The sequence below is a fragment of the Balaenoptera acutorostrata genome, chromosome 9, assembly GCF_949987535.1.
Source record: "Balaenoptera acutorostrata chromosome 9, mBalAcu1.1, whole genome shotgun sequence".
In the NCBI taxonomy this organism is placed as follows: Eukaryota; Metazoa; Chordata; class Mammalia; order Artiodactyla; family Balaenopteridae; genus Balaenoptera; species Balaenoptera acutorostrata.
In genome coordinates, this window is record NC_080072.1 from 93,770,998 (window position 1) to 93,795,348 (window position 24,351).

At 49.7% G+C, this 24,351-nt stretch overlaps 1 protein-coding gene, 1 long non-coding RNA gene and 1 pseudogene across 3 annotated transcripts; 2 read left to right on the forward strand and 1 right to left on the reverse strand.

Annotated features, from left to right (window-relative positions):
* The first annotated feature begins 1,045 nt into the window (after positions 1-1,045).
* Positions 1,046-9,147, forward strand: LOC130708833 (uncharacterized). 2 transcript variants are annotated; one of them, XR_009009241.1, is made up of 3 exons: positions 1,046-1,620; positions 2,472-6,689; positions 8,017-9,147. It is a non-coding gene; the product is annotated as an uncharacterized LOC130708833 (long non-coding RNA). The 2 variants fall into 2 exon arrangements; XR_009009240.1 differs by having other exon boundaries at positions 8,020-9,147.
* Positions 9,148-13,420: 4,273 nt separating this feature from the next.
* LOC130708832 (uncharacterized) lies at positions 13,421-16,405 on the forward strand. Its single transcript, XM_057552800.1, has 2 exons — positions 13,421-13,956; positions 15,583-16,405. The coding sequence occupies exons 1-2, from the start codon at positions 13,434-13,436 to the stop codon at positions 15,711-15,713; spliced, it is 654 nt and encodes a 217-aa protein (XP_057408783.1). The 5' UTR covers positions 13,421-13,433; the 3' UTR covers positions 15,714-16,405.
* LOC130708911 (serine/arginine-rich splicing factor 3-like) lies at positions 15,969-20,360 on the reverse strand (annotated as a pseudogene).
* Positions 20,361-24,351: the final 3,991 nt, after the last annotated feature.

The window sequence follows — 24,351 nt, forward strand, 5'->3', positions numbered from 1 at the left end:
ATTCTATTTAGATACTAAAACTGAATACACTGAATACTGCAAACTTTATTCCCAACCACTCAGTAAAATACTACATACGTTTTGAGACACAGGGAAAAAAAGAAAAACCTAAAAATCTTAAGACTCCTCCTATTTTCATTTCCAATGATACTTCCCAATCTTGATGCTCAATCAGCGATTTAAATGTCAACTATAACCCAGTATTTTATTAGGTGCTATGCAGTATACTAGAGCAATAGAAGAGAGAGGACCTCAAACCCTCTGCTCCCTCAAATTGAAAGGCAGGCTTCCTTACCCCTCCAGACCACTACTGGACACAGGGAAGAAGTCGGCCGCGCTGTCGCAGCGCAGCTTCACCGGTCATCACGGCCCGAGCGCGGCCTCGGGGACGCTGGCTGTGGACACGGTGCCCACACCCGCCTGGGGGCCCCGGCTCGCCTCCCGGCCCCTCGGGCGCCCACCGCCTGGCGGCTGCGGCCCCGCAGCGTGCGCAGGACCCGCGTCGCAGCCAGAAGACGCAGGGCCACGGGTCCCAGTTTGGCAGGCCCCTCCATGCCGCGCTCACTTTGGCGCCGGCGTCTTGGCCCCGCGCCCCGCGGGGCTGCCGTTCCAACCGGCAGGCGGCCCCGTGGGGGCGGGGCTCGAGGACGTCCGTGCACTCGCCGTGCGTCAGCACGCAGCCCCGCCTCCCATGAGGACCCGGCTTGAGGAGCAGGGCAGCTAGAAACGTAGGAGGTGTGGAGAATTAGGGGTTTCCAAAAAGCGTTTGCTGACTGATCCAAGCAAAAGTGAGACATGGTTGTATCAACCCCTTTTTATTTTAAATATTTAATTGCAGTGGTTGATTTTTTTATTATTAATTAATTAATTAATTTTTAAAATTTAATTTAATGTTATATATTTATATATATATTTATTTATATTTATATATATTTATATTTATATATAAATATATGTTTTATATATGTATATTTAATCAATTTTATATAATTTATTTTTTATTAATTAATTAATTAATTTTTGGCTGTGTTGGGTCTTCGTCTCTGTGTGAGGGCTTTCTCTTGTTGTGGCAAGTGAGGAGCCACTCTTCATCGCGGTGTGCAGGCCTCTCACCGTCACGGCCTCTCTTGTTGCGGAGCACAGGCTCCAGACTCAACGCATTTTAAAAGTAGTAAAACTCCCGATAAGTGTCTGTGCTCGCCGCCCCGCCCAGGAGAGAGTGTGCCCTCCGTGAGGGACACGTGAAAGGCTGAGTGGACATCTGCCTGTGGTCTGTTACCTGGTGCACGGGTGTGTGAATTTCTGCGGAGAGCTCTCAATTTCTGTAGTTTCTGCTGACTTGACAGGGTGGTTGGCAAATGGTGACGTGTTCCATGCATTCAGGACATGATCGTGGTTACTAATAATCACTTTGTTCTCTCTGTGCATGTCTGTGTCCTAATTTTTTCTTTTTATAAGGACCCCAGTCATATTGGACTAGAGCCCACCCATTTGACCTCATTTGACCTCAGTTACCTATTTAAGGGCCTCATCTCCAAATACAGTCATATTACGAGGTATTGGGGGTTAAGACTTCCACATATTAACGTGAGCAGGACACAATTCAGCTGATGATAGAAGGTAAGAGTAATTTAAGCAAGTAAGTAACTATTTTTTAAAGTGAGTTGCTTAAAGATATGAATTGACTCAAGAAGAACAAGAAGAAATTACATAACACTGTACGTTATACAAAGGTATTAAATTAATCATCATAACATCCTGTGAGATCCACATGAAATCAGACTAAGCAAGATTAAGCAACTTATCCAGAGTTGTATAGTTAGTACTTTCCAGAATTTAAACCAGGTTATTTTCCCAGTTCCATTCTACATTATATTTTCATTTCATTATTTGAAATGAATTTTGAGTCTTCATTTTGCTTAGTTTCTGAAGTTCTATGGGGATAGAATGGAGCTGGATATCGTCAGTGACATTCACACATGGGGAAGGAAATTGAGTCCAGAAGCTTCCGTGATCTTTCCGTGGAGAACGCTAACAACAGAACCAGAAACACCGTTATCCTTTTGGTTCAGTCATCTTTCGTAACACACTACAAGAATTAATTTTAAGAAGCCCGCTGTTTTCCAAACTTTCACCAATGGGCTCTGTAGGGTCCTCTAATAATACCTAAGAGACTCATTAGTTTCACATTCCAAGCCACTTAAGACCAGGAGTTCTGACTGTTCTTTGTGAGAAAATCAAGTGACAATCATAGCTCGTAATTTAGGATGGTTTCTTCAGGGCCCAGGCAAAACCTACTACACAGGAATAATCATTGTTAATTGCATCTTTGACAATGATTGATCGGGTATCAAAGAGGTGTATACATTGGGAGAAATTATGATCAAAGAGAAACATAGGCCACAGATGTTTAATTAATGCTCAATTATTTATGAGTTTAACTTTAGTTAAGCTAATTTTCCTTCTTCCAGACAATTTCCAATTCACCTCTACAAAGAGACCAGAATAATCACCTTCCAATACAAGATTTATTGTGTTCCTTTAATTAAGAGCCTACAGTGACTTCTACATTCACTCCACGAAGTTTTGCTATGAGAGAAAAGGAGCCATTATATTTTGTCTTGAATTAGATATGCCACCATACTTGACTTAGCTCATCTTACTGGAAGCACTTTGAGGGCAGATCCTACAGTCTTGTCTTACATCCTCTACAGAATCAAGCCAAGGGAATCACACATAGTTACAGCTGGAAGAACACTTGTTCTGGGTTGATATTTTTAGCCTTTACCACCAAGACTTTATCACCAAGACCTATCTTCACAGTCTCTAAACAGAAGACCTTCTTGCCTTCCGTTTTCCTATTGACTAGGAATGTCAAGGGAAGAACTGAGAAGTAGCCATAGTCGGCTAGCAGCCAGCCCAGATACACCATCTGTGGAGATATTGTTTCTTTCAAAAGATATAAACATAAGAGGAAGTCCTAGAGTTTGTAACAATTGTGCATAATAAAATTCCATGAAAACCTAGAAATCCAGATGCAGATCAGTAACATATTGGTTAAATAAGCTGTTATATTCATGCAATGGACAAGTGTACAGACATTAAGAAGAACGAGATACTCTTTTCTATGAGATTCTCTTTTCACTGAACTCATCAGTGCTGCAAAGACAATGTTACATAATAGCTTTTCTTTAACATTATATCAGGCATCTTCATCTTGTCCTGTACTTATTGCCAGTGTTACTAAAGGTTATCATTTACCTCTTTCTCTTTTAGATATATAATTTCTTCTTACTGTGGAAGCATTCATCAATCCCTATTTTACTATTTCTTTTAAATTAGAAATGAATATTGAATTTTATAAAATATCTTTGGGGACTATTTCAACTGATTGTATACTTTTGTTCTCTTTTGACCTTGTTATATGGTAAATTATATTTTGTTATTTTATATTATGCTATTTATTATATATGGTATTATGTTTACTAATTACATTTATTATATTATAATTACATTATAATTAAGGTAGCATTTTGTTTCAGATAGACAAAACAACCAGTGGAATAGGAAGCATCTTAAAATTAGATGCAAGAGCGTAAGGGATTTGAGATTAAAATAAAATTGACATTTTGGATCAGTAGCCAAACATATTCAACAAAATTGGGAAACTATGGCTATCATTAATAAATTCTAGATATAGCCACTAGTTAAAAGTAAAAAAATCATGAAAGTGTAAAAGTATCAGAAACCTGGGAGACTTGAAATAAATTATTCATGAGCAACACCTTTCTAAGATACAAAGAAAAAAGGATACATTTAATTATATAAGAATTAAAATTTTCCTCATGGCAAAATGCACTCCAAAGGTCAGAAAACAAGCAAAAGGAATTGGGAAATATATTTAGAAATAGATATGCTCTCTTTACAACTTTTGAGAGAAGCACATGTTTCTTTTTCCTTTAACCTGTTATGTGGGTATTAACCTATAGTGTAAGTGCATGGTTCCTTTCCTTTAACCTGTAATGTGAGATTTCATCTGTATGGTTAAGTGCATGGTTCCTTTCCTTTCATCTGTAATGTGAGTGTCCACATGGGGCACTGTTTCCAAGCACAGACTCTGGATGTTCCTGTGCTGGTCCCATCACTGACCATCCACAAAAACTTGCAAATGTTGCTTTCCTTTCCTGGGGGTTAGAGTCTTAGCTAAGAAATGGAAGCAAAATAGAACCTTCCCCCAGGGATAATAGAAGGTTTAAAGGAGTAAATATGTAAATGACTTAGGACAGTGCCTAGTACAAGAGAGATCAATAGAAGTACTTATCAATTTTTTAAAGAGACAGACGAAAGAAATAAAATGTGGTGATTTCAGTCTATTGATATATATTCTTGACATTAAACTACCTTTTCATTCACTGGATGACCTAACTTGCTCATGCTTTTTCTTACTCTAGTGAACCTGGGTAGCTAATATCATAGCTTAACATTTTTGCTTTTATATTTACAAGTAAATTTGACCTGTAAATTTCTTTTTCTTACAGTCCTAATCTATTTTCAGTATTAGGATTATATAGACTTCCTAAGATGAATAAAGGAGCATTCTTCCTTTGCTACTCTCTAGAAGTTTTTCTTTATTAATACTGATGTTACCTGTTTAATAGAAGTTTGATAGAATTCCCCACCCAAACGTTCTGGGTGGGTCTGGTATTTTCTTGGTGAAAGATTGTAAACTATTGACTTAATTCCTTTACTGGTGAAAGAACTCCAGCTATATATTTCCTCTTGTGTCAGTTTTGGTAAACTTTAGGAGCTAGGAAATTGTCCACTTTCCATAAATGTTCAAATTTACTGGCATTTCAGATATTCTCTGTTTGTCCTCTCTGCTATAACATTGCCCTGATTCTTTCTGTGTATTATTTACTTATGTTTTTGTTTTGCTTACTCAAAGTGTGTTTTTAAAATCTTTTCAAAGAATATTCTTTTGACTTACTAAATCACCTCAATTATACACCTTTTTCTGTTTTATTAAGTTCTGCTCATATCTTTATTATCTATTTTTTTCTATGTTCTCAGGGTTTATTGTTTTGCTCTTCTGATGTCAATTAAAACACTTGGTTATTAATTTTAATAAATCTTTTTAGTTATAAATAGTTGAACTTCTTGAAGATGCCAGCTTAGTTGTAAGTATCTAAGGGTCAGCACCTCCACATTGTTGCTGGCCTAAGCCTTACTGCACTCTATAGCAATGTATATATTGACATTTTTTCCCCTCGACTTTCTGTGTTTTGCTACTTCTCACTTTTCTTTGGAGAGAAGCCCTCTGAAATATCCTTGAGTTACTTTACAGCCAATAAGTCTTTAAAATATGTGTATTTTTTTTAAGATAAATCTACTTATATAATTAGGCAAAAAATCTGATTTGCCATATTTTTGAAAACAGCATAATTTCACTCTTCTCCATGATTAATCTGCTGTTTTACACAACCTTTGAGTTTTTAGCTTTATCAATGACATGTACTTTAGAAATTTTTTAAAGAGCCTACCCACTCTTTTAAAACATCCTGTTCCTTGTTTCAGTTCTAGTTTTATGTCTATTTTCTGCCTTGCACCTGATAATTCCAACATTCAATGGATGGCCTTGGGAATCTAATTCTGGTATTGATTGTTTTTGCTGATTCTCTTCCATTGTAGCTGATTTCTTCATTATTGTGTAAATTTAGATCATGAGCTCATGTTTAGCTAAACTTTATCTGTGGGAACGCTATAGGCCTGGGTTGAAGGTCTACCTCTCCAGAGAGTGTTTAGTTCTGTGTTTGGAATACCACCCATCTGGGAGCATTTTAAGGTAACTTCTTACCTTCTGTTTGCAAGACCGCAAATAAACTTGCAACCCAAACACTGTGAACACAGATCTGGGGTTCAGAATTCTCCAGATTTCCTACCTGTTTCCTACCCAGAGCAGAGGCCAAGAGAATTTGGTCTTAGTCTCCCTTTGCCAGCAGATATTTTTTTTTACTAGCACACCCTTTCATTAAAGGTGAACCTAGGGATAGATAGGTTTAGTTCTAACTTCCCATCTAGGAGGGATGGAGTCTTATCTCCTGCCTCCCATGTGGTAATGGCCATTTTAACAACAAGTCTCTGTGTCAGGTCAGGTGTGTCATTAAACTATGGCCTGTATTCCAAATCCAGACAGCTGCCTATTTTTTATGGCCTATGAGCTATGAATAATGTTCACATTTTAACTGGTAATATTTTAAATGGTTGCTTAAGTACCTAAATAATAGCCTCAATTTTGCCTCTTTGGTCCACAAAGCCTAAAATAGTTGCTATTTCGCTCCATAAAAACAGGATTACCAGCTTCTGTTCTAAGCGATCAAGATCTTCAATCCACTCTTAATATAGCTATAACTCTCACACATGTACCCCCCTTCTTTCCGGGGTCCTGGAAATTTCTACTGCACACTTCAAAAATCAGACACGCACTTAAAAATAAGGTGTTTACATTTAACCTAGCATACCGAACTCTTTTCTTTTAGGAGAGTTTTTCAAGGAATCTTGCCCACCAGATTCTTCAGAGCTTCATTAATAATGGCAAAAAATTAAAACAACTTAACATTCAACAAATGGGAATTGTTCATAACAATTATAGAAGCACATACAGTAGAAAACTATAAACTGTTATTGAAACGGTGAGACATAACTCGTTTTATTCTTCGAGAACTATGTTTATTTAGGTCTCTTTTGTTTAAATAAGTATATTTCTGTGGATGTATGTATATAATCGTGTATTTATGTACACATACATTATTTATATGATATATTTATACAAATATGTGAAATACATACCTTTGATTTATATTTGTCTACATACACAGGAATATAATTATGTATATCGTATATTTATATACACTGAACTGAAAAGTGGTAGTATACATATATATTGTGTATAAATGTGTGTATATGTGCATGTGTAGAAAAACAGGTTGAGCGATATGTAAGCATGATTTAGACAGGGTTCAAGCTTTTAAAAGTAGTTATGTGTAGGTAGTGAGATTATGGCCCATTTGATTTAAAATATTGCATATTTTTACATCAATTGTTATGAACAGATTCTTACGTAAATGAAGTTATAAATAGTTATACATACTTGTATGTGTAGTGTATAATTAAAATATATCTACTTTATATAAGTATTATATTTATATTATATAATATACTTGTCTTATAATAATACATTATGTATTGTGTTATATAGACTACATTAACTATAATGTATTATCTCAGGTAATGATAATGATGTATTTCTATATTATGATATCATTGTTTTATAATCAATATTACATGATATATCATATTAATACTGTGAACATATTAAACGTATAAATACATTGCATTAGTCATATAGTTTGTGTACAATATATGCTATGCAAAAATACATGTTAATAGAATACATAATTGTTATACATTCATATAAACAGTAATATATTACATTTATACACCAATATAATCTTTAATATTGGTATATGTATATTCTATTTAACATATACATGGCTAATGCTCTTTAAAGCCATCTGCTACAAGAAGTAGAATGAGACCAGGAGTATGGCCAAAGCAAATTCTAAAAATATTAGATTATTTATATTCACTTATATGTCATTTTCCTGGAATCTGCATCTGGCTGTTAGAGAGCACACACAGCACAATCCCGATAAAGTGCCCAGGAGGACATGGGATCCTTTATTTACTGGGACCTCAAAGGAAACATAGTGCTATTCAGTCCCCCATCAAAGAGCTAAGAGCAAATCTTGAAGCACCCAGTAAAAGCCAATTGAAACAAAAAAGCTTTTCCACTTCAGCTTGAAAAAGTTAAGTTCCCAAGAGACCCCCTACATCAACCACCGAAGCTCATTTGGCAGTAAAAACAATAACATTCAGCGGACAACAAGAAATCGAAAACAATAGTTGTTTTAACAAAATAAAATCCAGCAGCTAATCAGTGTCTTTCCTGTTTGAAAGAAGGCAGTGGGAAGTGGACAGAAGACCTGATAGGAAAGATAAAAAGAAGAGGAAAAGGAAAATAAAAGTTTCCAGTTTGACAATCAAGCTGTCTTCTGCATCCATTTCATCCCAAGACCACCAAGCCAGTGTGGAGGCTTTTTCCTCCTTTCCTTTTCGTGAGACTGATCACAACCAGCACTGCAGAGTCCATTAAATGAAGAAATGCTGTTGCATACATGTGTGAATGAGCTGTGAGTGAAGTACTGGAGTAGAGGACACCTAACTTGAAACGTCCTCATGAATGTCCATGTGGCTGAGCAGGAAGTTAACCTGTCATAGATGTGCTAAATCAGAATAGTTGGGTTTTATTTTATTTACTTTTCCCGGGACTCTGTTGAATGACTGTCAGCTACAAGTTCAGGCCAGTTTTTGCTGAAGATTAATGCACTGGGAGAGCTGAGAGAAAACTGAATAGTAGAGCTGTCTTTTTCTTGACCAGTTCACCTTACTTTCCCAAACTCAAAGTCTTTCCCTATTTCTTTCTCCTTTTTATTTTAGTAAAATGAACATAACATAAAATGCACCATTTTGATCATTTTACAATTCACTGTACAATTCAGTGGCATTTAGTACTGTCACAGTGCTGTGCAACTGTCACCACTGCCTAGTTGCAAAACATTTGCATCACCCCAAAAGGAAACCTACACCCATTTTAAGCAGTCATTCCCTATTTCCCTCTCTTCCAAACCCCTGGCAACCACTACTGTATAATGTTTTCCGTGTGTATGGATTTGCCACTGCTGGACATTTCGTATAAATGGAACCATACAATCTGTGGCCTTTCGTGCCTGACTTCTTTCACTTAGTTGCATCCATGATGTAGCAGGTATCAGTGATCCACTCACTTTTATGGCTGAATTCCCTGATCCTGTTTTCTGCATACTGTTTGAATACCAGCTTTAAAAGATGTTGAGGGCGAAGCTCTGTTTTAATGGCACATCTACTAGGCCAATTCATTTAAAGAAGGTGAAAATGGAGATATTGTTGTGAAATGATCATCGTTGAGCAGCCTCAGCTAATTTGATAATGAAAAGTTTGGGAAATATTGCAAAAAATTATTTGCTTTATATTAAAAGCCTTTTAAACAAGGATTCAGGAGATTGTCTTTTTCTTGCAGGTAACTTAAATGAGGCAGAAGAAACTAACTGCCCTTTAAAACAGATTTTGAAAGGATTTTATTTATTCTTAATAGACGAATGGGAGTACAGGTTGTTCATATCCAATATGGACTCCCTGTCCAAACACTGTTTATCATTCTAGCCACCACTATCGAATTATATTTCTTGAGACTAATGCAGCTTAACTCCTGCATATTACTTTTGAAAATTCATCTATCAGATCCATTAATACAGTATAAACAAGAGATGTTCATGTTTCAGTGCAGTTCAAATATCAGGTATAAAGAGCCCTCAGTAAGAAAAGGAATCCTATATCTCTTGCCAGAATGTGGTCAGCTCTGGGGTGCTTTGCTAGCTGAAAGACACTTTGATTGTTAAGAGGATAGAGGTTGTTTAAGAGGGATGAGAGGCAAAAAATTTTAAGTACTTGTTTGTGTTAAAAACAGTGCTAGGCTATCTCATACTCTATATCAGTCAAGGCTCACCATTTTACAGATGTGAAAAGCGAAGTTAAAAGTGTTTCAGTAACTTACGAAAAGGCACGCAACCACTAAATTCAAGCAAGAATTGAATCCCAAATCTGTCACACTGAAGTTTGAGCTAATATTGAGATTAATAAAAATAGCACGAAATTAAAAGTTCAGAGATATTTTTTATTTCGTACTCTTTCACTAACCCTCTTTGGAGATAAATCATTTCATTTATATGGGCCTTAGTTTTCACAACTATAATAGTTGGAAGTTTGACTAGGTGACCTCTATGTAGTCTTCCAATTCTAAAATGTTCCATTAATTTGGCTTCCTACAATAATTGCCATTGCAATATATGCGTGCTGCCACCAAGTAGCAGTAGAGAGTACTAGTTCCTTTTTTAACCCTAGTGGGGAATGCCTTTTGACATCAGACTTATCCGTCAATAGTACAGCCTGTTAATATAACTATAAAATAACAAAATAATCTGGTATTATTTCCTGTAAAGCAGAAGCTTTACATTGTGTCTATGAATCGTATCAGAATCACCTGTAGGTTTTTAAACATAGAGGAAATCCAGAACCCATTGGATGAGGATTTTCAGAGATGGGACTTGGGCATCTGGATTTTTGGGCTCCCATCATTTGTATATTTTATTTTATTTTGTTTTTTGCCTATGTACAACATTTGTCACATCCTCTTGAATCTTTAGCAATTTCTGTTTGTTTTAAAAGTTTAGAATATTCCATAATCTTCACCTACTTTTCATAAGGCGTTATCTGTTATGTTTATTCACTCTTGTGCTTCTCCTGGTTAAAACTTCATTTTTTCTTTCTTTTGGGGGGTGGGGCCTGCCTCATGGCTTGCAGGATCTTAGTTCCCTGACCAGGGATTGAACCCCAGGCCCCCAGCAGTGAAAGCGCCAAGTCCTGACCACTGGACCACCAGGGAATTCCCAAGACTTCTTTTTTAAATGACTTTTTTTCCCACTCTGATTCATTCCTGGGATCAGTTTCATGTGGGAACATTAAACCAACCTTGCATTACTAGAATAAAGCCACTTTGATTGTGATATATTACTCTTTTACATACCATGGATACAGTTTGTGCTTTTATTTACAAATTTTGCATGCATGTTCAAAAGAGAAACTGGCCTATGATTCTATTCTTGTAATATTCTTTTTACTTTTGATCTGAAGCTTTCGTTGGCCTTATAAACATTTTGAGCAATATATTATTTTCTGTTTCCTGGAAGGGTTTTATGTAAGATTACCAATATTTCTTCCCTAAACATTCGGAGGAATTTACTTGGAAAGCCATTTATCCCTGGAAATCATTTTCTGTAAAGGTACTTAATTATACAAACAACTTTTTGAGTAGATATAGATTTTTTAGATATTTCTTTTCTTGGGTTAGTCTTGTTAGGTTGCATGTTTTAAGAATTTGTAATTTTGGATGAATTTTCAAATTTATAAATATAAAATTATAATTTTAACAGCTTTATCGGGATGTAATTTACATACCATAATTTAACCCTTTCATGTATACAATTCAGTGGTTCTTAGTGTAACCACTAAAAGACGTGTGTAACCATCACAACCATCCAATTTTAGATTTCTGTCCCCCCACAAAGAAACCCAGTACACGTTAACAATGTTTTTTCATTCTCTCAACCCTCTCAGCTCTAGGCAACCCCTAATCTCCTTTCTGTCTCTACAGATTTGCTATTCTGGGTATTTCATATAAATGGGACCATACAATATGTGACCTTTTGAGAGTGGCTGCTTTTCTTTACAGAATGCTTTCATGGTTCATCCATGTTGTAACATGGATCAATATTGCATTCCTTTTTATAGCTGAATGCTAGTCTATCGTACGGATATTCCACATTTTGTTTATTCATTTGTCAGATTGACATTTGAATTTTTTCCACCTTTTGTTTTTAGAAATATGCTTCTATGAACATCCACGTACAAGCTTCTGTGCAGACATAAGTTTCTATTTCTCTTAGGTATATATTTAGTAGTGGAACTGCTGGGTCATAGGGTAACTCTATGTTTAACACTTGCAGGAACTGACAAGCTGTTTTGTAAAATGGCCGCACATTTTGTACAATGGCTCAGACTGTACTTTCTATCCAAAGGTATCCAAAGTCACTTTAGATGCAAAATGTTTAAAGTTGACCTTTGCTGCTGCCCAAATCGTAGCCACTGTGGGCAGTCTGCCAGATGGCATCTTAGGTTTCTCAGGAAGAAATTAGAATACACGAAGGGGGAAATAAGTGTACAATTACATAATGTAGATTTCATATTTAATTTTTGGGAAAAGCAATAATTAGGTGGCTTTTGGTTTTAACTGGAAATAGCCACTCATTGGGAAATAATTACTCGCTAATGGCCTTAGCGAGTCACTCTGGAGCTTCTCCTAGAACTAGAAAACCTAACTAAGTTCTGCTCCCAGCAGAACATGGAGACGGTGCCCAGTGCTGGGGAGGCAGCACAGAACAGGGGAGTCGTCGCTGGAGGGAGCGGAAGACAGTGCAGCCACTCTGGAAAGGAGTTGGCCAGCTTCCTAGAAAGCGAAACTCCATTGCCCACTTTTCCCCAATGTCACCTCTTGTGCAAGTCAAGTCAGCGTCCCAGCAGGATCCTGACGTTGACACGACTGCCCCTGTCATCCGTTGCCCTGGGAAGGCCCCCGGCGGCTTTCGGTCTGGGGCTCTTCCCAGTCAGGGGAGCGCTTGTGTACAGCTTCTGTGTGGACTTCAGTCTCCATTTCCCCGGGGTAAGTGCCCATGACTGCGGTTGCCGAGTCCTGCGACGGCTGCTTTTTGAGGAAGTTTCGCGGTAGGGGAGCGCCTGGCCTGAGCCCCGCGTGCCGGCCTCTGCCCATCTCTCAGCCGCCTCAACCCCAGGAGGGAAGGTCCACGTGGACCAGCGCTCCCTCTGCACCTGCTGTGCCCTCGGTCCTCAGGGCCACAGGGCTTCCCCAGAGCACGGGCGGCGTGGGCCCCTCCCTGCGTCCCGCTCCACCCCCGCCTCATCCGGGCCCCCCGCCGCCCGTGGCTTTGGTGGGAGGGTCTCGAGGAAGGACCCCCTCCTCCGAGCCTACTCCACCCCCAGCCCCCGCTCCCACAGAGCTTCCGTCCCGACGCCAGGCCCGTGGGGCTCCCGCAGCAGCAGCGCTGGGACTGCCGGGTTTCCGCAGTTCAGTTCGGACTCCATCTACCCAGAGTCAGAGCCCGCAGGTCAGGGCTCGGCCCACGCCAGCCACAGGTCCACGTCGTCCTCTGCGCTTGTGGCCGACAGGCTGTGTCAGGAGTTCCCACGCCCCCAGCCTGAGTTCCGTTCGTTGGCTAGCGCGGGCCCCCAGAACACAGGCCCCAAGTCCACGGACTAGAGCACCGGGCTATTAGAAAGGAACAGCCAGGTGGAAGGAGGAGGTGGGGAGGCGGGGGGGTGGGGGTGGGGGGCGGGGTCGGGGCTTCCAGGCCGCCTGCAGGCACCCACCCCGCAGCTCTCTGAACCCCGTGTTTACCGAGATTTTGTTCCACGAGCACGATTACAGCGGGGGCCATGGGCAACGGATTCACGTTGCAACCCCTGGCCCTCTCCCCTCGCAGGAGGTGGGCAGGCAGGGGGACTGTAAGATGCAACCCGGCCTGTGGCTTTAGGTTTAGGAGCTGTGTGCCAGGACTGGGGGCCAAGACCCGACCCCTTTCTCCCGTAATTCACAGCGCGGCTCATCCTGGGCACGGAGGCTGGGGGACGATGGGAGGCTGAAGAGCATGGCGTCCGCCTTCACCCCCTCCCTCCTCTCTTGGCTGAGCCCTGCGGCCGCGCGGGTTCCCAGTGGGGCCCCCCCCCGGGGGGCCTGTCCCTTCAGGTCCTCCCAGCTGCCTGACACCCCTCTGCCCCCAGCGTGGACCCCCAGAGCCCCCAGCTCTTCCCACTCCTGGTCCAGCAGGACGGGGTCCCCGCGGCACCCTGGACAGGCGGGCGATGGGCAGCCCGGCCCCTCCCGGGAGGCAGCCCCGTGGGGTGGGGAGGGGGGCGGGCACTGCGAGCCACCCATGGTCGAGCGCGTCACCTCGGTGCGTGGCGTGGGGCGCCGTGGCTACACGCATCTTGATGGCCGGGATCAGACCCAGCTCTGCCACCAACTGGCTGGGTCCCCGGAGGCCGGTCACTGGACCCCATTGTCCCTGTTCACCATCTGCAACGTGCGTGACCCGAGGACCCCCTCACAGGTGGTCGTGAGGGCTGACCGAGTCGGTTTGTGTGGAGGACAGAGAACAGTGAGGCCAGCAGGTGAGGAAAGAGCTTGTCACTCATGGTTCTGGGCAGGGGCACGCCTTGTCACCTAGGGCCTCCCAGGAGCACGAGGGTTTGGCAGGAATGAGGGGAGGGGTGGCTGGGGACTGGAGCCTGAGGTGTGGGTCCCCGGGAAGGAGCAGGCTCAGGATTGGCTAGAATGAGCCCGGGGCTCCGGGCCTCTCCGGGGTCAGGAGGGCAGGGGGACGGTGGCCCCGAGTGTGGGAGCCCCGTACAGAAGGGGCTGGGGTGCAGCCCTGCGCTGGCTGGTTTGCGTCAGAAAGTGACAGACGCGGTGAACGCAGGTACCAGGCCCGACCCAGGGCTCAGCGACAGCTCTTGTTCCTCAACACAAACGCTGTCCCGCTTCGGCCGGTGCTGTGCCTTGCGGTGGAGGAAAGAGGGACTCAGAGGACTGTGGGACTCCGGCATCCAGGGTGGGGCCCGGGCACGTGGGCCCCGGAGTCCACCGGAGCGGCGGGCACATGGAGCTTCGAGGCTGGGGGAGGTGAGGGTGTGGACAGTGGGGCTGCGCAGACCGCCTTGACACTTGAGAACCACTGGCCCGAGGGACCACGGGGACGCCCGTGGAGGGGGGCGCCCAGGAGAGGTGGCCTGCTGGCGCGGGGCGGGGTCCTGAGTGCCGCCCCGCCCTCCCAGGGCGCCCTGTGCTCCTGCCCAGTCATGGCCGGTGGGGCCGTGAGGCTGCAGGGAGGCCAGAGCCCGGCACGGCGCCTGCTGCCCGCAGAGGCCCGGCCTCCCTCGGGCTGCTTCTGAGCCAGGCGTGCCCGACGAGCCCGTGCGCCTGGCAGAGCCAGCGGGCACGCTCCCCCAGCGCCCCTCCTGTCCTCGGACAGGCACGTCTGCTCAGCCCGGGAGCGGGGCCGGGCGCGCTGAGTCCTGGGCCGGGCAGGGGGCGCAGCCTGGGCAGGTCCTCGAGGCGCCCCGCCTGCTGCTGGCCCGGCAGGGGCCCCGCGGAACCGGCACCTTCCTCTGCGCCCCACGTCGCTCCCTCCCCCAGGCTGGTCCATTTCTACCTGTTTCTGCAAACCAGATAGACCCTGAAGGGACAGAAACTTAGCTCCCTTGAAATGGCTGAAGCTTAGGCTGTCCCCTTGGGGTAACTCCTGAGGAGGGTCCTAACAGTTAGGACCCGAGGCCCTTTCTTTCCCATCTCCCTCCTCTCGTCTGCCTCATCCGCCTCTTCTCCTTGAACCCCCCTCCGTGCCCCCGCCCCCTTTTTTTTTTTTTTTTTTTTAAGGATTTTCTTATTTATTTATTTATTTATTTATTATTTATTTTTGGCTGTGTTGGGTCTTCGGTTCGTGCGAGGGCTTTCTCCAGTTGCGGCAAGCGGGGGCCACTCTTCATCGCGGTGCGGGGACCGCTCTTCATCGCGGTGCGCGGGCCTTTCTCTATCGCGGCCCCTCCCGTCGCGGGGCACAGGCTCCAGACGCGCAGGCTCAGCAATTGTGGCTCACGGGCCCAGCTGCTCCGTGGCATGTGGGATCTTCCCAGACCAGGGGCTCGAACCCGTGTCCCCTGCATTAGCAGGCAGATTCTCAACCACTGCGCCACCAGGAAGCCCGGCCCCCTGTTTTTACGGCCATCTTCTTCCCTCAGAAAATCAAGAGCATCAAGAAGAAGCTGAGGACTTCCCTGTTAGCGCAGTGGTTAAGAATCCGCCTGCCAATGCAGCAGACATGGGTTTGAGGCCTGGTCCGGGAAGATCCCACATGCCACGGAGCAGCTAAGCCCGTGCGCCACAACTATTGATCCAGTGCTCTAGAGCCCGTGAGCCGCAATTACTGAGCCTGTTTGCCACAACTGCTGAAGCCCGTGCGCCTAGAGCCCATGCTCCGCAACAAGAGAAGCCACTACAATGAGAAACCTGCTCACCACAACTGGAGAAAACCCGTGTGCAGCAACGAAGACCCAATGCAGCCACAAATAAATTAATTAATTTTTTAATTTTTAAAAGATAATAATAGTAAACATCACACTTTAGCTGGGCAGGAGTCAGAGTTTTATTATCAGTCTAGGCAAGACCAAAAATTCAAAGCAAATTCAATTTTGCTTAAGGGAACATTGTAAGGTAACAATTCTTCATATTACATGCCTCATATGACCCATTTCAAACCATAGAGAATGACACCTTTATGTGTCACTGTCCCAGGAGACAAACAAATGTGAACAGCTAAAACATTTAAAAGTGCACCAAGCTTCGGAAGTCTCAAACAAAACTTGAATTTTCTGTACATACTCCTGTCAAATGAAGTTATTTCCTGTACACCACTCCTCTTGCAAAGTGGTCTTCTATTTCCTTTCATTTGACCTAGATCGGCTAGGAGACCTAGAGTAAGATCGGGACGGCTTGGGATTTCTTTCCTGGGACAGGGATCTCTCTCTTCTCCTATATCTAGAAAGGGACCTGCTCTGGCTGAGGGAGCAGCTTCTCCGTCTTGGAGATGTGTGGCGAGGTGGAGGACTCCTCCTCTGATAATCATCTCGAGGGCGACGACCCCAAGAAGGAGGCGGTCACGATTTCGGCTTCTCTTTTCCCCATTCGACAGGTCCACTCTTACTCGGCAGCCACATAGCGTTCTCCCATCTAGTTCTCGGACAGCATCGGCTGCATCTCGGGGATCTTCACGTTCAACAAGAGCGAAGCTGGGAGGGTTTTTAGCAACCCACACACTTCAGAGTGGTCCATAATAGCCTAAAGCTCGTTCCAATTCAGTCTTGTTACCACTGTTTCCAAGATTCCCTACATAAACTTGACAGTCCGACGGACAGGAATCACGATGCAAGACCCTCGTGGCTCCTGGGTTTCACGGGCCACAGGGTGATCCCGGACCTCTAGAATCTGGCAGCTGAATCTGCTCGCACAAGCTGTCCCGTGGGGATGCTGTTCCCCCTATGTGTCCAGCCCGGGGCCCTACTGGCTTGGCCCGGCCTCCCAGGTGAGACGGTGAACCCCAGCTCCCTGGAGCAGACACTCAGAGCCCTGTTGACCGGACTCACAGGACTGCGGCAGCGGCTGGACATGTGTGGCCAGCCTGGTGGTGTTTGGCCCCGTCTGCAGTTCCGGTTCCAGCTGAGAAAGAGCCTCGCTCTGTAATTTTCTCCTGGTTATGTAAGGATCCCCGGTGTCATTTGACAGAAATGTAGATGGTGTGTTCTTTCTCTGTTTTCTCCCTGCTTCCTCTCCTCTCTCTCTGTCTCTGTCTGTCTGTCTCTCTCTGTCCCTCTCCCTCTCTGCCTCTCCTTCCCTGCTGCTCCCACTCCTTCCTGAGAGAGGATAGACAGAGTGTGAGAGAGGGAGACTCAGAAGGAGAGGGAGGGAGAGGGAGGGAGGGAGAGGGAGAGAGGGAGAGGGAAGAGGGAGAGGAAAGAGGGAGAGGGGGAGAGGGAGAGGGAAGAGGGAGAGGGAAGAGGGAGAGGGGAGAGGGAGAGGGAAGAGGGAGAGAGAAGAGGGAGAGGAAAGAGGGAGAGGGAAGAGGGAGAGGGGAGAGGGAGAGGGAAGAGGGAGAGGGAAGAGGGAGAGGGAAGAGGGAGAGGGGAGAGGGAGAGGGGAGAGGGAGAGGGAGAGAGGGAGAGAGCGAGAGGGAAGAGGGAGAGGAAAGAGGGAGAGGGAGAGAGCGAGAGGGAAGAGGGAGAGGAAAGAGGGAGAGGGAGAGAGCGAGAGGGAAGAGGGAGAGGGGAGAGGGAGAGGGGAGAGGGAGAGGGGAGAGGGAGAGGGAAGAGGGAGAGGGAAGAGGGAGAGGGAGAGGGGAGAGGGAGGGAGGGAGAGGGGAGAGGGAGAGGGGAGAGGGAGAGGGGAGAGGGAGAGGGGAGAGGGAGAGGGAGAGAGGGAGAGGGAGGGAGGGAGAGCGAGAGAGTGAGAGGGAAGAGGGAGAGGGAAGAGGGAGAGGGGAGAGGGAGAGGGAGGGAGGGAGAGGGGAGAGGGAGAGGGGAGAGGGAGAGGGAAGAGGGAGAGGGGAGAGGGAGAGGGGAGAGGGAGAAGGAAGAGGGAGAGGGAAGAGGGAGAGGGGAGAGGGAGAGGGGAGAGGGAGAGGGGAGAGGGAGAGGGGAGAGGGAGAGGGGAGAGGGGAGAGGGAGAGGGAAGAGGGAGAGGGAAGAGGGAGAGGGAAGAGGGAGAGGGGAGAGGGAGAGGGAGAGAGGGAGAGGGAGGGGGGAGAGGGAGAGGGAAGAGGGAGAGGGGAGAGGGAGAGGGAGAGGGAGAGAGGGAGATGGAGGGAGGTCTCTTCCTCCCTCCCTCCCTCTCTCTCTCCTCCTTCTCTCCCTCCCTCCCTCACCCTCTCTCCCTCTCCCTCCCTCCATCACCCTCCCTCCCTCTCCCTCTCCCCCCTCCCTCTTTCCTCTGCCTCTTCCCTCTCCCTCTTCCCTCTCCCTCTTCCCTCTCCCTCTTTCCTCTCCCTCTAGAGACGGAGGGAGAGGGAGAGGAAGGGAGAGGGAGAGAGGGAGAGGGAGAGAGGGAGGGAAACAGGGAGAGAGAGGGAAGGAGAAAAGTCTCCTTCCCTCTCTCTCCCTGTTTCCCTCCCTCTCTCCCTCTCCCTCTCTGCCCCCTCCCTCTCCCTCTCCCTGTCTCCCTCTCCCTCGTCTCTGCCTCTCCCTCTGTGTCTCCATCTCTGGGAGGGAGTGAGGAGATGGAGAGACGGAGGGAGAGGGAGAGTTGGAGGGCCAGGGAGAGGGAGGAGAGGGAGGGAGAGGGTGGAGGGAGAGGGAGAGAGGGAGGGAGAGAGGGAGGGAGAGAGGGAGAGGGAAAGAGGTAGAGGGAGAGAGGGACAGGGAAAGTGGGACAGGAAAGTGGGAGGGAGAGAGGGAGAGGGAGAGAGGGAGAGGGAAAGGGGGAGATGGAGAGAGGGACAGGGAGAGAGGGAAGGAGAGGGGGAGAGGAAGGGACAGAGAGAGGCAGAAGAATAGATGGAGGGAAAGGGAGAGTGAGAGGCAGGGAGGGAGAGGGAGGGAGGAAGAGAGGGAGAAGGGCTGAGGAGGGGGGATCCCTCCCCCTCCCATGCTCTCCCCACTGCTTTCTCTTTCTTCTGCTTCAACAGACACCAGGCACCTTTTAGAGCAGCCCTGAAGTCAACGTTGATGCTTGGACGGCCTGACCTCCCCGCTGACTTCCAGCCCTGGACCACAGCTGGGAGATGAAGTCTACGGGGCCCTGGGCGGTGGCGGCGGGCTGCACAGGCCCCTTCTCTGATGCCCAATCTCTCCTCGTTTACGAGGCAGCCGCCAGCTCCCCTCCCTGACTCCCCAAGACTTTGGGCCTTTTTAATATGTGTCCATAATGCCATGAGCTACTATTTAACTTTTCTACGAGGACCCATTTCCCGAAATGCAGTGGTTTTCGGCCTTGGCTGCACTAGAGAACCCCCAGGGAAGGGAGAGAAGTCTCTCCCTCCCTCTCTCTCCCTCTCCCTCCGTATCTCCTTCTGCCTCTCTCCCTCTCCCTCTGGGGTGATGCCCGATGAGCTCAGATTCGCAGATGTTCCCCCCATCCCCTCTCTGTTCCTTGCGTGGGGTCTGGGGCTTCTCACTGTGGCCCGGGTACAGCCTTGACATTCAGACATCGGTTCCTGCAAGGACACTTGCGTTTGGTCCATACCACGTGTGGCTGCAGCCTGTGCTTCTCCCGTTTAGCATCTTCAGTAGATGGGGGCTGTGCACGACCCCTTCATCTTCCCCGCAGACACCACTGGTGCTTGCTCGGCCTCACGGGTGATGCGGGGGGCACGGGGGACAGTCCTGTGTCCCCACCTTCTTGGGCTGCAGACAGGCCACGTTGGTCCTGTGGTGACTGGGGGCTCCCAGGAGAACCCCACCGCAGACCCGGAGAGGTGGCCCCAGAGAAGGTGGCGTACGCCTGGGGCCGGGCCTCACCAGCCAGCCACGGGCCACCTGCAGCAACAGGCGTCTCGCCGTCCAGGGGCTGGGTGTTCGGGCGCCATGGGCATGAGCTGCTGTCTGCTCGGCAGCCGAGTTTGTAATGTTGAGCCCGGGGAGGCTCCTGGGTGGCTCCTGGAGAGCCTGGCCGCATTTCTTCCTGCCCTTGGCCTTAGAGCCCATCACGGTTCACACCGTTTCTGGTTCCAAAAGGACCTGTGTTAAGAAAGACAACGTGTTAGGACAGCACCCAAGTGTCTAGAAATCCGGGCCAGGAGGAGGAGGGAGGGGGATTGGCTGTGCCCGCCAGTGGCCTGAGAGCCCTGCCCGCCCGCAGAGACCTGGCCCGGGGCCCCACGGGGAGGGCATGGCCCACGGTCCCCAGCGCCGGCCGGCTCTGGGTTCCAGGAGAACTGCACGATCCTCGGGGAGCTGGTGAGGCTGCAGGCCCCGAAGTCCTGCCTGCTGGGGTTCAGCACGCGTGCCAACTCCGTGCTGGAGATGAACATGGCCAAGACCAGCCAGGTGGTGGCCACTTTCCTAGGTAAACCCGCCTCCACCTGAGTCCCAGTGGGGAGGGCGTCAGGCGGACCTTAACTGGACGTGGTGCTGCCTGAGACCCCACTGTGTCAGCCCTTGGGGGTCACCTTCCCGGACCCTTCATTCTGCCTCGAGGGGCGCAGGGTGGGGCGGCTGGGGGGCCGCCACAGGGACATAGCCGAGCCTCTCCCCTCCGCCCGCAGATGAGCTGGCCCAGAAGCTGAAGCCCCTCGGGGAGCAGGAGCGGCCGTGATCCTGGAGCTAAAGAAGGCCGAGTGCCAGAGGCGGGGCCTGCACTTTGCCGGGCCCATCAATGCCTGGGACCTGCACTACTACATGAACCAGGGAGAGGAGACGCGCTACCACGAAGACCAGTACCTGCTCAATGAGTCCTTCCCCATGCAGGTGGTCACGCGCGGGCTGCTGGGCATCTCCCAGGAGCTGCTGGGGCTGACCTTCGACCTGGAGGAGGGCGCCAACGTGTGTCACCAAGACGTGAGGCTCTACACGGTCCGGGACGTGGCCTCGGGCAAGGTCATCCATCGGCAAGTTCTACCTGGACCTCTACCCTTGGTGCGTGCGTGCGTGCGGGAACCTGTCGGCCGTGGGCCGGGGCTCCTCTGCGGAAGCTGGGCCTCACCCTGCGTCCCTCCCCAGGGAAGGGAAGTCCGGGCACGCGGCCTGCTTCGGCCTGCAGCCGGGCTGCCTGCAGCAGGATGGGAGCCGCCAGATCGCCATCGTGGCCATGGTGGCCAACTTCACCAAGCCCACGCCCGACCCGCCCTCCCTGCTGCAGCACCATGAGCTGGAGACCTACTTCCACGAGTTCTGGCAAGCGATGCACCAGCTCCGCTCCCAGGCGGGTGCGGGCGCGGGGCTGCGGGCAGGGGACGAGGAGGGTCTGGGAGCGCCTGGGAGCGCGTGGTCCTCAGGCAGGCCCTCGCCACGGGATTCTTCCGCTGATGTCACCCCGCACGTGGCGACGCCCTCGGTGTCATCTTCCATCGTCAAAGCCTACGCACTGGATGTGTAAACAACAGAAATGGATGTCCTCGAGACTCTGGAGGCTGGAAGCCCCAGATCAAGGAGTCAGGACTGGTTCCCTGCATGTTAAGTACATGTACTCAAGAGCTGCCTTTAAAAAAGACAAGAGAAAAGAAAGGCACGTTGCATGCAAGTCTGGTGACAGGCGGCGATGAGAACCAGAGGGAAGGCTCTGGGGCCGGGAGCACCGCGCCCTGTGAGGCCCTGCGGCTGCTGCCGGTCTCGGTGGAGGCTCAGCAAGTCCCAGTGACTTCCCCACAGCGCGGGGGGGGGGGGGTGGGTGCGGGGGGGCCAGCTGAGCGTCTGGGCCCAGGACCCACTGCTCGTTCAGTCTTCCTGCGGTCAGCCCTTCGTCCTAAGAGCGATGCTCTCACAGGCTGCACCGGAGCGCGTGGGGACAGTTTCCTGAGCTGTGCAGCCATCACTACTGCCCTGTTTTGGAACATTTCCATCACCCCAAAAATCTCCCTCACGTCCTTAGTTATCACTCCCTCCCCTCCCCAGCCCCTGACAACCAGGAACCCACTCTCTGACTCTGTGGATCTACCTGTTCTGGACGTTTCCCCTCAGTAGGGTCACACCCTGTGTGTCCTTCTGTGTCTGACTTCTCTCGCTGAGCATCGTGTTCTCAGGGTCCATGCACGTGGCAGCGAGTGTCAGGGCTTCACCCCTTTGCGTGGCTGAGGGCCGGAAAAAAGAAAAAAGAAAAGAAAAGCACGTTGCCTACGAGTCTGGTGACAGCCGGTGATGAGAACCAGAGAGAAGGCTCTGGGGCCGGGGGCACCGCACCCTGAGAGGCCTTGGCGCTGCTGCCAGTCTCAGTGGGGCACGGGCAGCGCCGTCCCCCAGGGGCTGCGGGACAAGCTCATCAAGTCCCGGCAGGCCAACTCAGGTGCGGCCGGGCCGAGGGAAGGGAAGGGGGCGCCCGGACCGCCCGGCTGGAAAGCGCGGCCTGGACACAGTGCCATCCCCCCGTCTCCTTCCTCCCGCCCCCCAGGCCTCTTCAACCTGCGCCAGATCGTCCTGGCCGAGGTGGACCAGGCCCTGCACATGCAGACGCCTGCGGACCCGGCCCAGGAGAATGCCCGCCTCTGCCAGGAGATCCTCGGGGGCCCAGCCATGCCAGGTAGCCAAGCGCACGCCGGGCCCACCTTAGCGGTCGGTTGGCGGCTACTGCCCAGGTCAAGAGGATCGTCTGGTGGTGTGTGAAAAGGGGACCGACTGACAGGCTCTGGCCGAGGCCCGGTGACCTCTGGCCTCTTCCTGCCTCAGTTCCTTGGCTGGTCCCTCCAGCTGTGGCCCACGGAGTCCGAGGGTGGGGTGGGCGTATCTGCACGTGCTTTCTGGAGAGCCTGGAAGAGGCAGGAGAGGGCTTCATAGCCCGGACGGAACGCGTCGACGAGGTTTGCAGGTGCGTGTCGGTGCGGAGACGCGGTTCACTCCCTCGTGAGCGCTTTAACCCGCGCTCTCCCCGTGCTGGAGGGCGAGCCCTCACTCATCCCTCGGAGCCTCGGCAGCTGACCTTGTAAGAGGCTTAGGGGTGAACCCTCGTGAGCTTCAGCAGAAAGTCGGCAAAGATTGATTTGTGTCCCTCCACTGAGTTGCCCGCAAGGTCCCCGTTTGCTACAAGTGTTGGGCCAATACTCCCTCTAGTGGCAGGAGACTGAGACAGGGCTGTTGGAGGCCCCCGCTCTGGGGAAGGGGCACGGAGCGGCCAGGGGGCCGGGCAGGAGCCTCCCCGCGTGTGTCCCACAGACTCGCCTGCCTGCGACCTTCGGCCGCCTGGCAGGAAGATACAACGCCCAGTCCTATGGCTACCTGTGCAGCGAGGTGTACTCCGCGGATACGTTCTACACACGCTTCAAGCAGGAGGGCGTCCTGAGTGGCAAGGTGAGAGGCCGTCCTGCCGCGCAGACCAACACGGAGGTCCTTGGCCCGGGCCTAGATGTTTGTGCCGCCCGCCTGGGCCAGCCAGGCTCTGAGAGCCCTGCCCTGGACCTCCTGCTCCCCTGCCCTTTGTTCAGTCACAGCAGAGGTGGCCACACCCACACCCTCAGTGAAGGCGGAGCTCCACCCTCCTGCAGCCCCGCCCCCTCTCGGCAGGTTGCCATGGACTACAGAAGCTGCATTCTGAGGCCAGGCGGCTCCAAGGATGCCAAGGGCATGGTGAAGCTCTTCCTGGCTTGCGACCCCACGCAGGATGCCTTCCTCCTGAGCAAAGGGCTGCAGGTTGAGGGCTGCAAGCCGCCGGCCTGCTGACGGCACGGGGTTCTGCCCACCCAGGCGGGCCGGGTGCCTTAGCGCCCCGCCGGGGCGGGGGAGGGGCCGCGTGTCCTCCCAGCCCCTGAGTCCCTGGCGGCCGGCCTCAGCCAAAAGTCTCCACCTGGACGTGTCTGGAGAGCCTGGTGTCAAGGCTCCCCCTTGTTGCACTAATGCAATCCCTTCCTGGGGAGCTTTCCTGCTTACAAAACGGTTCTTTGAAAACGCAGCCATTCATAAAAAGACTCCACTCCTGGTCTCTGCCTGCGGTCCCTTCCACCACAGGAGCGGCATGGGGGCCATCACACTGGGGGGAGTTCTGACCTTGGTCGGGGATCAGCCCTGCAGCTGTTGCAGGCTGCTCTCTGCTGGTGTAGCGTCTGGGTCACTGGGAGATGGCTGAGCTGTGGGGTGAGTTCAGACGGGGATGGCTCCCCCCACCCCGGCCGGGCCGGCTCTCCAGTGAGGGGGGTGTCAGGTTCCTGCCGGCCTCTCGCCTGCCCGGCACTGTTTGGCATGGCGGGGGCTGTGATTGGCTGCAGCTGCTTCTGGCGGTGGGCACAGCTGCGGGAAGCCCGGCTGTGGCTGTCCCTGTCCCCGAGTCCTGTCCTCCTGCTCACGGCCGGCCGGCTGGCTCCCTCCGCTCATCGGCAGCTG